This window comes from Podarcis cretensis (assembly GCF_951804945.1).
Source record: "Podarcis cretensis genome assembly, chromosome: 10".
In the NCBI taxonomy this organism is placed as follows: domain Eukaryota; kingdom Metazoa; phylum Chordata; class Lepidosauria; order Squamata; family Lacertidae; genus Podarcis; species Podarcis cretensis.
The window spans coordinates 12,287,274-12,300,085 of NC_137179.1; the positions used below are offsets into that span (position 1 = coordinate 12,287,274).

General features: G+C 44.1%; 1 protein-coding gene across 1 annotated transcript in view; it reads right to left on the bottom strand.

Moving 5' to 3' along the window:
- GYS2 (glycogen synthase 2) overlaps positions 1-12,812 on the bottom strand; it is a 56,350-nt gene that overhangs the window by 41,874 nt on the left and 1,664 nt on the right. The window contains exons 2-4 of the mRNA XM_079992511.1: positions 6,661-6,842; positions 3,664-3,855; positions 1,433-1,618 (exon numbers count right to left, since the gene is read on the bottom strand). Coding sequence (XP_079848637.1) covers positions 1,433-1,618; positions 3,664-3,855; positions 6,661-6,842 — 560 coding nt within the window. The remainder of the gene's footprint in view (positions 1-1,432; positions 1,619-3,663; positions 3,856-6,660; positions 6,843-12,812) is intronic.

Genomic DNA, 12,812 nt, shown 5'->3' on the forward strand with positions numbered 1-12,812 from the left:
GTGAGGTGGCAGTGATTTTTCTGAAGTGCAGTAACTCATTGTGATCTACCCTGTAACCCTCACACCAAAGAGTAGCAGTATATACATGCAATGTATAAGGACAAGCATAACTGCAATCCTACGTATAGTTTCCTGGAAGTAACTGAACTTAGTGGTTCTTTCTTTTGACTGCATGGATGCAACAGGTAAAACTTCAACAAGAGATCTTCAGCTAGCTGAAATGCAACCTTTGGTTTCTAATTATAAAGGCAAACAATCTTGCAAAGAAATGTTACCATTAAACTGCTAGTCTGAATCGGGAACCCCATCAAAGAAAAGGAAAGAAGGACCCAGACTCTCCTCGCTAATTTCCCTCATTCCCACACTTCCTCTGAACTAATCTGTTGCAAGAAAACCTGAATGACACCTCATTTTCACTACCCAGAGCAAGGGAGATCTGACGACCCCTCTGGCACCCCATAATCTCTCCTGCTTTGAAATAAGCCCTGGAATTGTCTTCCCCAGAGCTGTGCTACTGCCAGGACAGCTCCTGATGCAGAGATGCAACTGATTTTTCTATCCTAACAGAGTTTTCTATCCAAGATAGACAAAGCACAAAATGACATCCTCTGCAATTTCATGTGCCGAAGGAAAAATGAATCTTATTGCAATACTTGTGACAGAGTAGCAGACTCCACCATCTGACATGGGAGAAAGCAAGCTTAGGGGGTGCAAGGCAGGCAGTTTGGCACACTGTCCTCCAAAACCTTTGTGCTACTCCTAAAAAAAAAACCCTTCTACTGGATGGGCAACAGCTTCGCTTTGCATAATGGTAAAGCTGTCCCTCTTTAAAGTAGAAAGGAGACTTCTTGTTTGGTCTTCACAGAGAAAGTCAACCAGTGTTGGAGATATAAAAGAGTTTGTGGAACTATTAAAATATTTACTGATAACAGAAATGTGCTTTTTTTTTTTTTTGCCTACCAAATAAATTGTGGCATATGGGACAGTTACCTATCGTTGTTTTGCTATGATATATACAATTCTATGTTCAATATTGATAGGCAGTCAGCAGAAAAACTATCCAGCAACTTGAGAGAAATGGAAATGCAAAAATTGGAACTTTAACATACAAATTGACAATCTAAAGAGTTTGGGGAAGGAAATTACAGAGACAGTAGATTCCATAGAGTGGTTACTGGAACTGAGTCATAGCTTTGGAAAATATTCAATGTGAAGTGCTAATGCTAATTTGGTACAGGGACAGAAGATTTTATAATATGATTAATTAAGGTTTTGGATGTTGCTTTGCCATAGTAATAATATAATGTAACCTTGGCTTATGAGGGTGTTGTTCTAGCCCCCATGATCAGGTAACTTCCGCCCTAAGATAGCTGGCGGAACCAACAGTGACTTGTGGTCAGAAGGGAATGCAAGACAATGTTATCTTCCTTACCTGGTCCAGGTGGTTGTAGAAATCTATACTCGCCGCACACAGGTACCTTCCCAGCAAGGTTGCATGAGTTGTGAAAATGGTTGCGACTGGGATCTTCCTGGATCTACAGAGGATCAGCCCAGGCCCTGCTTGCCATTCATGGAAGTGGGCAATGATGTTGGGCTTGTCTTCAAATTGATCGGAGAGCTGGAAAGAGATAGAAAGTAAAGTGGTATTTGAACCATATTTAAAGAGTGAAGGACATTCAAAAGCACACCTGTTTTAGTAAAGTCACGAAGGAGAGCTATGTGATTACAGTCGTACCTCGGAAGTCGAACGGAATCCATTCTGGAAGTCCGTTCAACTTCCAAAACAATCAGGAACCAAAGCGCGGCTTCTGATTGGCTACAGGAAGCTCCTGCAGCCAGACTTCCGGTTGGTCGCCCAATTAATGGTGGACGGGAGCTCTTTTGGCTGAAAGAGCCCCAGCGCTTTGAAGATTGGGGTGACCGTGACAGCGTTGCGGAACCCTGAAAAAAAACTGAGATTGAGCATTCTGAGGACCTGGTGCTCCGGCGGGTACCCTGAGTGACTCCCCCACTCCCCGGTAAGCTCTAAAAAGAGCCCCGAGAGCGAGCGGGGTTGGAGACATGGTTACTGTGGAATCGACTCGCTTTCTTCACTGCGCGAAGCTCCAAGTCTGGCAATCATTAGCGACCAATCAGAAGCCGCGATGGACATTCTTGTTCCAAAGAACATTTGCAAACCGGAACTCTCACTTCCAGGTTTGCAGCATTCAGGAGCCAAAACGTTCATCTCGCAAGGCGTTCGACTTCCGAGGTACGACTGTACTTCAAAGTAATGGGGTTGTATCAAATACTAGACAAACTTAGAGGAGACCCATTAAAATGAATGGGCATGGCTAACTTAGGTTCCTGAATGTCACTGGGTCTAATTTGAGTATAACTTAGTTGGATGCAACACTAAGTTTAGGCACTAGTGCATAGAATTGTAGAATCCTCTCTTTGGTAGTAACAATAAGAAGAATAATACATTTTAAAACTATTTGCTATCCTTTCATGACACTCAAAATCAGCTGCCTGAGATGAAAAGGGCCCTTTTGCCATAGAAACCCAGTTTGCTTCTGAATGTGGCAGAATCTGTAGAAGGGCCTCAGACTGCGACCTTACTTGCCACGCTATTTTGCTCCGGGGGAAGACAGACCTTCAGAAATCTAGTCTGGTTGCTAACTAGATATTGTTGGACTACAACGCCCACCATTCCTTGTTCATGCTGGCTGGGAATGATCACCCAGGTCATTTCCCAGACATATCCAGGATTTGACCATCAGAATTAGCATCTGGGTGGAATCTCCAAAGATTGGCAAAAGTGTCTGGGAAAAGCTGGGCATATGGCAACCCATGTTGGAAGTGGGGTTGTTGTTGTTGTTTTGCTGAATTTCCTAAAAAAATTAGCTCTAAAACCTCAAGATTTTTTTTTTAAATAAAACCCTTCAAGAATTTTGCCTCCTCCTCCACTTAATAAAAGTTCAGCAACTTTGGGCAAAAAAAGCTCAACAAGTTTTGTGTCCGGATTTTCCACTCTTTGAAATATGGCAACCCTAAATAAGTTATTTCAAATGTTAAAATCGTCACAGCAATAGAGCTTCAGGTTTGAAAGGTATGGTTTCCTCTGTTAACCTCTTTGATAATGTTGAAATATTGGCGCCAAAAACCTGATATATATTTGCATGACCACCAGAGATGTCTGAAGCCTGACATTTTGTTAGAGACCTATGTCTCCAACAGCTACAAATCTGAATGAAGGAGCATCTCCACCCCCATCGTTCTGCCCGGACACTGAGGTCCAGCTCCGAGAACCTTCTGGCGGTTCCCTCACTGCGAGAGGCCAAGTTACAGGGAACCAGGCAGAGGGCCTTCTTGTTAGTGGCACCCGCCCTGTAGAATACCCTCCCACTAGATGTCAAAGAGAAGAACAACTACCAGACTTGTAGAAGACCTCTGAAGGCAGCCCTGTTTAGGGAAGCTTTTAATGTTTAACAGACCACTGTATTTTAATATTTTGTTGGAAGCCGCCCAGAGTGGCTGGGGGAACCCACCCAGATGGGCGGGGTATAAATTATTATTATTATTATTGTTGTTGTTGTTGTTGTTGTTGTTGTTGTTGTTGTTGTTGTTATTGTTATTAGCATATGGTGTACATGGTGCAATGTGCAAACCTTAGCACAGTACCTCTTTGAAGAACCAGGCAGTTAGCGACCCAAAAATAAGCACATCATTCGCTTCTCGGTCGTGGTAAGGAATTCCAATCTGGCTGGCATCCCAGAACTCCCCTTTCCACCTGTCCAAATTCCAAGCTGCTGATCCTATATCGAACAGCACCACATACGGACTCCCTTCTATCAGCCACCTGCCAAAATACACCTGATAAAAGGGAGAAATAAATGTTAGGGATAACCCACCATGTTGGTACATAAATGTAAAATGAAAAGAAAGTGTGCAGTGCCAGATTACCATTAAATAGGCAGAGCAGGCACAAGTCTATGGGCCCCATGTCTTTTAGGGGGTCCGCTACAGCAGATCAAAATAACATTGATTTGATCTTGTGCAATAAAATTGGTGGATTTAAATTATTGGTTGGTAAAATCCAAAATAGGTGGCGCTGTGGTCTAAACCACAGAGCCTAGGACTTGCCGATCGGAAGGTCAGAGGTTCGAATCCCCGCGATGGGGTGAGCTCCCGTTGCTTGGTCCCTGCTCCTGCCAACCTAGCAGTTTGAAAGCACGTTAAAATGCAAGTAGATAAATAGGTACTGCTCCGGCGGGAAGGTAAACGGGTTTCTGTGTGCTGCTCTGGTTCACCAGAAGCAGCTTAGTCATGTTGGCCACATGACCTGGAAGCTGTCTGCGGACAAACGCCAGCTCCCTTGGCCTATAGAGCGAGATGAGCGCTCAACCCCAGAGTCGTCTGCGACTGGACCTAACATTCAGGGGTACCTTTACCTTTACCTAAAATCCAAAATGTATTAGGAGATAATTTGCAAGCCGCCGCCACCCCCCGAGATTTCAACTGCCTAGGCACATCTGCAACGTTTAATTTGGCACTGAAAGTGTGCAGTTGTCAGAGGGATAGTGTAGATAACAGAGAAAAGCTCGAGTTAGTGAATAGGGTGGTAGCTCAGTGATATTCGTGGCTCAATTGGGGATTCGAACTCTGGTCTCCCATGCCCCAGTCTAGCACACTAACCACTAAGCCACACTGGCTCTCCTTTGTATTAGGCTTGTTTCCTTGATGCCTTTTCCCTGGAGAAAAAGGGGGTTGAATTGGAGGTTTTTGTTATGCATTCCAAAGTATGTACTCTCTACTGCTGAGCTATATGCTGTCCTGTTAAAATTAGCCCCCGGTTTGCAATATGTCATTACTGATCAGTGGAACGCTGCCCACAAATATACTACGAACAGCATGGATACAGCAACTGCAAGACGAATGCTCAACTCTGCCCTCAACAAATTGCAAAACACCGTTGGCGCAGCCATAAAAACATGCCTTTGGGAACTATGTTCCTTATAAATTTGGCTCATAGGAGCAAAACAGCACCACACTGGAACAAATTTCAGGTCTACACTTCGATCCCTTTGCCATGATTACACAATCACAAAAGGCAGCCGTACAATGCCTGGCAACTCCCCTGGGTTAAGGTAAAGGTAAAGGTACCCCTGCCCGTACGGGCCAGTCTTGACAGACTCTGGGGTTGTGCGCCCATCTCACTTAAGAGGCCAGGGGCCAGCGCTGTCCGGAGACACTTCCGGGTCACGTGGCCAGCGTGACATCGCTGCTCTGGCCAGAGCCAGAGCCAGAGCCAGAGCCGCACACGGAAACGCCGTTTACCTTCCCGCTGGTAAGCGGTCCCTATTTATCTACTTGCACCCGGAGGTGCTTTCGAACTGCTAGGTTGGCAGGCGCTGGGGCCGAGCAGCGGGAGCGCACCGCCGCAGGGATTCGAACCGCCGACCTTTCGATCGGCAAGCCCTAGGCGCTGAGGCTTTAACCCACAGCGCCACCTGCGTTAACACACTGCAACTCTCCTGCAGTGTGAGAGGCCCTCGCGTATATTTATGTGGATTGAATAAACTCTCTTTGTCTTTAATGCACACCAAGGCTGAGCCACGAAGTTTACTGGGTGGTGAACAATGACAAGTAATTCCAGCCCAACCTGCCCTGCTCAGTTTAACAATTTATTTGACCATTACATTTGCATACCACCTTCTGCCTCACGACTTCCAATGATATCTTTCTTAGATTGCATAGTTAAAAGCGTACCTTTAAAAAAAATTATTGAGAAAATTGCACGCATGCACATAAATATACATTATGCTTCATATAATATGCTAGGCTCTTGAAAATATTATTAGAAGGCAAGACGTTAACACTTCAGCAATAATTGCAATCATGCACATTTTATAATTTCATTGAAACAGAGCATTAAAATGAAATTGCATATACCTTCTTGACTTTTCTAATTTCTTTTACACTGTAAAGTTTTTTAAATTTAAAAAAGCTATTGATGATAGATAAATGATATAGATAGATAGATGATAGATAGATAGATGATAGATAGATAGATAGATAGATAGATAGATAGATAGATGATAGATGATAGATGATAAATGATAGATGATAGATAGATGATAGATGATAGATAGATAGATAGATAGATAGATAGATAGATGATAGATAGATAGATAGATAGATGATAGATAGATAGATAGATTAGATAGATAGATAGATAGATGATAGATAGATGATAGATAGATGATAGATAGATGATAGATAGATAGATGATAGATAGATAGATAGATAGATAGATAGATAGATAGATAGATAGATGATAGATGGTAGATAGATGATAGATAGATGATAGATAGATTTACATGCTTATCCAGCCAGGCAAAGATAAGGTCATATTGTGTCTACAGAAATCTGACTGCATTATTTGGGGACTGGAAAGCCAAAGGCCGAAATCCCATTAAGCAGACTTCCAGATAAATGCACTCTTAAAACGTGTAATTGGATAAACGGGTCCCTTTCTCAAAAATAACCTGGAATGAATCGACTTTGACCGAGACCAGTATGTCAGGCAGAAAGACAAGAGCATTAGTGGAACCAGCTAATCTCCGAGTGAGTCAGCTTAGTTGCCTCAGGAAACAAAAGGAGAGAAATCCCGTTTACCTGGCACCCGCTGGTTCTCATGGATTCCATGGCCTTTTTCACGGCTCCGTTGGGAGGTTCACAGACTTCCACCTGGGTCTTCACGTTGTGCTCAAAATAAGGGCCGATGAGGAAGTAGTTTTCCCCCCATTCGTCCAACGTGATTTTGGCTTTCGTCTGAATCACGGTGTAGATGCCACCAACTGTGAGAGGAGAAGCAAAGCTTATATTGGTTGGATGGCCATCTGTCATGGCTGCTTTAGCTGAGATTCCTGCACTGCAAGGGGTTGGACTAGATGACCTTTGAGGTCCCTTCCAACTCTACAATTCTATGATTTTATGTTCTGAAAGGAGTAGCCCTCACATTCACCTCCCGCAGGTCTAACCTGCCTATTATGGGTGAGACTATACTTACATTGTCCTAATTATATTTGGCCAGATTTCCTTTGTTAACACTATTGCTTTCACATCCTATTTGCACCGACTTATGGTGCTGGAGGAGACTCTTGAGAGTCCCATGGACTGCAAGAAGATCAAACCTCTCCATTCTGAAGGAAATCAGCCCTGAGTGCTCACTGGAAGGACAGATCCTGAAGCTTAGGATCCAATACTTGGGCCACCTCATGAGAAGAGAAGACTCCCTGGAAAAGAGCCTGATGTTGGGAAAGATGGAGGGCAGAAGGAGAAGGGGACGACAGAGGACGAGATGGTTGGACAGTGTTCTCGAAGCTACCAGCATGAGTTTGACCAAACTGCAGGAGGCAGTAGAAGACAGGAGTGCCTGGCGTGCTCTGGTCCATGGGGTCACGAAGAGTCGGTCAAGACTAAACAACTAAACAACAACAACAACAACCTCCATGAAAATCTGTTGCTGAAAGCCACTGCCTCCCCACCAGGTTTTCCCAAGCAATCAGAGACTGCGCCTGTGTGCAGCCAACCTCTCCTCTGCCCTCTTCATGCCTCTTCTGGGGAGGAAAGCTTGCAGCAGGAGACACCTGTGACTTTTCACCAAGCCTATGCCTCTTGAATTCTCACCCTCCTGCTTCAGCTTCTGCCTCTGATTCTGGAGACTTGTCTCTCCCACAGACTCTCCCGGTTCACTAAGCCCTGTTACCTCTTCAGCTTCCATCACCTCCTCATCCCAGTCTTCACCCTTTTCTCCCTCTGACCCTTCACCATTGACCCACCACCAAGGCAAGAAGGCTCAGAGCCAGGGGAAAGTGTGGGGCAGCAATTGCTTGATGTAACATTATACAACTTCACAAAACAGATCAGAATGAATGCTCAGTGAACAGCTGGCACCATCTAACCTTCCCACGAGCGTCGTGCAAACAAATCAAGATGACAGGCAGTTAACAGGTAATCTGGAAGAAGCCCCAAGCTCTCCTCTCGCCTTCTCTCCACACATAAACAGAGGCATATTTTCCCTTAACATTCTCGTCTCTGCCTGCACCCCTTCGCAACACTTCTGACCTCTGTTGGCCCTGTTCTGTTGGGGTCCATACCTTGCAAGGAAGCTTGTTCACACATTACACTGAACAAATGCGAAAGTGTTTGCGTGAAAGTATTGTATACTTGTTCAATGTCACAATCGTTCAGGTGGCCTCTGCTACCAACTTAGAGTGTGGCATTGTGGTGGCAGGGAAGGTGTGGGTGAGTCCTGGGTGGCCATGGGAAGGTTGGGAGGCACCGATCCGCCACTCCTCCCGCGTCTGCCATCTGAGAGAAGTGTGTCAAGTTGTTTAATGAGAGTGTCGCCCCCGAACCCAGCATCCTTTTCCCTACATTGACCGGCCAGATGCCTTTGGGAAGCTTACAAGCAGAGCACAACGGCCAACAGCCCACCTCTGCTGCTTTCCTTCCAGTATAGTGCAATGACAAACCTAGACAGCATCCTAAAAAGCAGAGACATCACCTTGCCAACAAAGGTCCGTATAGTTAAAGCTACGGTTTTCCCAGTAGTGATGTATGGAAGTGAGAGCTGGACCATAAAGAAGGCTGATAGCCGAAGAATTGATGCTTTTGAATTATGGTGCTGGAGGAGACTCTTGAGAGTCCCATGGACTGCAAGAAGATCAAACCTATCCATTCTGGAGGAAATCAGCCCTGAGTGCTCACTGGAAGGACAGATCCTGAAGCTGAGGCTCCAAGACTTTGGCTACCTCATGAGAAGAGAGGACTCCCTGGAAAAGACCCTGGTGTTGGGAAAGATGGAGGGCACAAGGAGAAGGGGACGACAGAGGATGAGATGGTTGAACAGTGTTCTCAAAGCTACCAGCATGAGTTTGACCAAACTGGGGGGGGGGGCAGTGGAAGACAGGAGTGCCTGGCGTGCTCTGGTCCATGGGCTCACGAAGAGTCGGACACGACTAAACAACACAAGTGCCCCTTAACCTGGATGTTCCATTTAGGTACGACAGCTAACATCCACGGATATCGTGAAGTGAGATGATTTAAACCACCGCCCTCCCAAAGTCTGGCGCGCGGCAATGCAGAGCAGGTCAGGCAAACAGTTACGTCTCCTTGCTCCTCTCGCCATGATTTTTCTGCTGACGCATTCCACACCCGCTGTGCCTGGTGGATCAGCTTCTGTCGTCTTATGTAGCCCATGTGCCCAGCCAGAGATAGTAATCCAAATGCAGCCCCAGAGCTCAGCATCCCTAAGATGATAAAACCGGCCTTGGACATCCCAGCACGTGGAATGCCCAGAAATGAGACTGGGAAGGAATCTCATGAGCTTCAGCTGCCCGTATTATTTCTAAAGCAATAGTTCCTGTTTCTTGAAACTTATCCCTGCAAAGTCACTTCTGCCCCTCTGTTGGTGGTTCACGGCATTTGGAAATCGGTTGGTAGATACCTTTTAAAGTAAATATTATTGTATTGGCCTTGGGGCAGGGGGAATGTTGTTGATTAGGGCAGCAGAACCACCAAGGACATCAGCGTAGCATTAAGCAAGTGTAACTTTATGAATTTGAGCTTGCTTCCTCCTGTTGCTTTTTTCCTCATGTGCTGTGTCTGCAGGTGAGCCTGCAGAAGTGATTTTTGCAAACCACTCTGAAAGCCTTCTTGGCTAAAAGGCCATGATAAAAATACAAAGCAGACTTTCCCCAATACAATACATTTTTGGATGTCATCTTCATTAGTTATATACATTTTAATGCACACTTTACCACAATCTATGTATTTTTTGGGGGGGGGTGCACATTACTTGGCTGAGGAACCACACAGCAAAATTCAGAAAACTGAATTTCCAAGGATGTATTTCAGTTGTGAATTGTTCTGGAAAGAGTGGATTGGGTACGTTCTCCTTTAAATGTCAGACAATGGAGTGTGCCTCCAGGGTGAAGTAACATGCACAAAAATTGATATACTAGGGTAAAGTGTGCAGAAAGAAATGCACAGATTGGTGAAAACAGTGTGCAAAAATGCACCGTGTAAGGAAAAATTGCTTCACAAAGATGTGCATCAAGGGTAAAAGTTGAATACAAAGATGTGCGATTTAGGAGAACTCCACACTATAAAATGCTGATGGATTTTCACGAGGACTTGCTTTAAAAAAAAAGTGATGCAGAAATTAGGAGAGCTGATCCCCCCCCTTTCAGTTCTCCTAAATTATGCATCACTTAAAAAAAGCAAGTCCTCATGAAAATTCACCAGCATTTTACAGTGCCCCACTGCAGCCTCCATAACATACCCACAAGCCTCACCCAGCTCAGTGATTTAATGGGAGACACCCACCAATGCTGTTAAAGGCCTCTCATTTATGGCATGTTTAAAAGGAAAACCCCAAATTCCACCATCAAGAAAGCTCGATCCCAACATGTCTACGCCAATGGCGCAGTTCATAGCAATGGCAGACCCATTGATTCCTGATCACCTTTGACAGGCCCCAGGTAAACAATTTCTGCTCCTCTTCTCCTATGTATAACATGGGTAAGTCAACCCTCTCATTTTTTCCTTATATACATGGCTAATTCTTGTTGCTTTTGCTCAACATACAGTATGCACAGTGAGCCCGCAACTTGCTCAGTGGTCACGCCTGAAGCGAAAATTGCCTATAGTCAAAACACATTGGGTGCAATGGCAGGTGAGATTGCTAATGTCTTCCCCCCACAGATGCCTGCCCCTTTCCACCCCCTTTGATTTTTTTAAAAACTTTTGTTTCGCCAAGTACATAAAGCTGAACGAGCACAAGTTAAATGAGTGTAAATTGCAGGCTTACTGCACTGCTGTCAAGTTGCCTGTGTGCTTGATTGCTTTCTGCTCAACCTATACATATTGCTGCTTATTTTCTATATATTAGCACTTATATTCCTGCATTGCAGGGGGTTGGACAAGACGAATTCTACAATTCAATGATTCTATGATCACAAAGAGCACCGTATGTCCCTGATACATTTTCATGTTGTTTTTCGGTCTCCAGCACTACTGAGAAGAATTTCAACCCTCGACAATGTGTTTTCAGAGACTAGCCTAATATTTGTCCTCCTGCGGGTTAAGATTTCAGTTTTTACAAACGACTCTCTCAGCTTAAATCTTTACCTTTAGCCAACACAGAGAACGAGAGGGGAGGTCAATCATTTACTCATTGTAACTCATTTACACCATGGCATTAGGGGGGGGGTCGTTCCCCAGCTAGGCTCTGCATGTTTTGTGGAATACAAACAATGCCCTGGCCTTTGAAACATGCAGGTACATCATAAAGAGAACATCTCTTTATAACTTTTCTAAGGAGCTGGAGGAAATGCCCACGGAGCCCATCATTTATTCTCACAGCCCAGGGTTTACCTATTACGCTTTTGTGTCGCAGCAGGGATTTGAACTCGGGTCTCTGCCCAGTATGCTGCACCAGAATGGCTCCTAGTAGCATCCGTTACATTTTTAAAAAGAACTGTTAAAGGCACAGGTCTCCACCAGGAAAAAAGACAGAGGCAACACAATTGTACTGAGACGATGCAAAATTCAGCTTGCGTGTCTTGAGCGTGATATAATTTGGGTTTCTCTCTAGGATGCAAAACCAGGTTTGATTCACTAAAAGGTTGAAGCAAAAACAAGCCCTTCAAACTTACCCTTTGTCAACCATTAGCAACCCGGAGGCCATGCCCATTCTAGCTAGTGCTGAAATTATCATTTGCGAATATTCTAAGCTTGCCAACACTTGCAATTTTTGCCATTCTGAGTTTGGAATTTATACATTCGAATCCTTGTGGTTGCATTGCATGCAGCTCACTTGCCATCTGTGGTGAAATATTAAATACAGTTGCATGTCATCTGTCAGATGCTATATGACTGTTCTCCAGTGTCCTCAATTTTTGAAGTAAAATACAATGCCAAATACTATAGATATCAAATGATATGCCCCAAAATGTGAAATATTCAGGGGAAATATGGAGGTTTAGCAGTACAATATATTTTGGGAACCAGGAGAAATTGGGGAAACAAATTTGGGGAAATTGGGGGAATAAATTTGTTTCACTACTAATTCCAAGCATCCAAGAAAAATGAGAGTAAGTGGCAAAGCAGATTGGTAGATGATGGCAAGATTGGGAGCAGCTACTTTTATCCTTCAGAAAGAAGGGAAATGCTTCAAGAGAACATAGTTTTTAAGCCATGCAACTGCCATGCAACTATACAAGGGGCACAAATTGCACATCTTTTTCTTATCATAGTAAAGTCATGAGCTGAATTTTTGGTTAGGTTGATATGCAAATTCTCTAACACATGTCAGAATTGTGGATCATTGCTTCTCTGAAAACCTTTGAGTCACAGAGAGTTCCTGTTTATGGCAATTCCAAAGACCTGCTTGCCACAAGGGATGGGCATATCTGTCAATTTCGGTTCCTCTCAGTTTCTCATTTCCCCACTTTTCTGCTCTCCACATTCCCACATCCCATTTCACCCCAAAAAAATCCTCACGAAAATTCATTGTCATTTTAGTGTGATTTTCCTCCTAAGAGACACATTTTTGTATGCAATTTACACATTTCTGCAAAGCAATTTCCCCTAATATTGTGCATTTTTATATACTGGGTTCACAAATATATACATTATCATTTTTTTGCACAAGCTCCTTTTGTTCACATTACATATTACAAATAGGGAGAAGTGCAAATGTCCACAGATCATCATGCTTCAGTTTTTTGTAGTGCTTCAGAAAGTGCAAATTGGGAAGG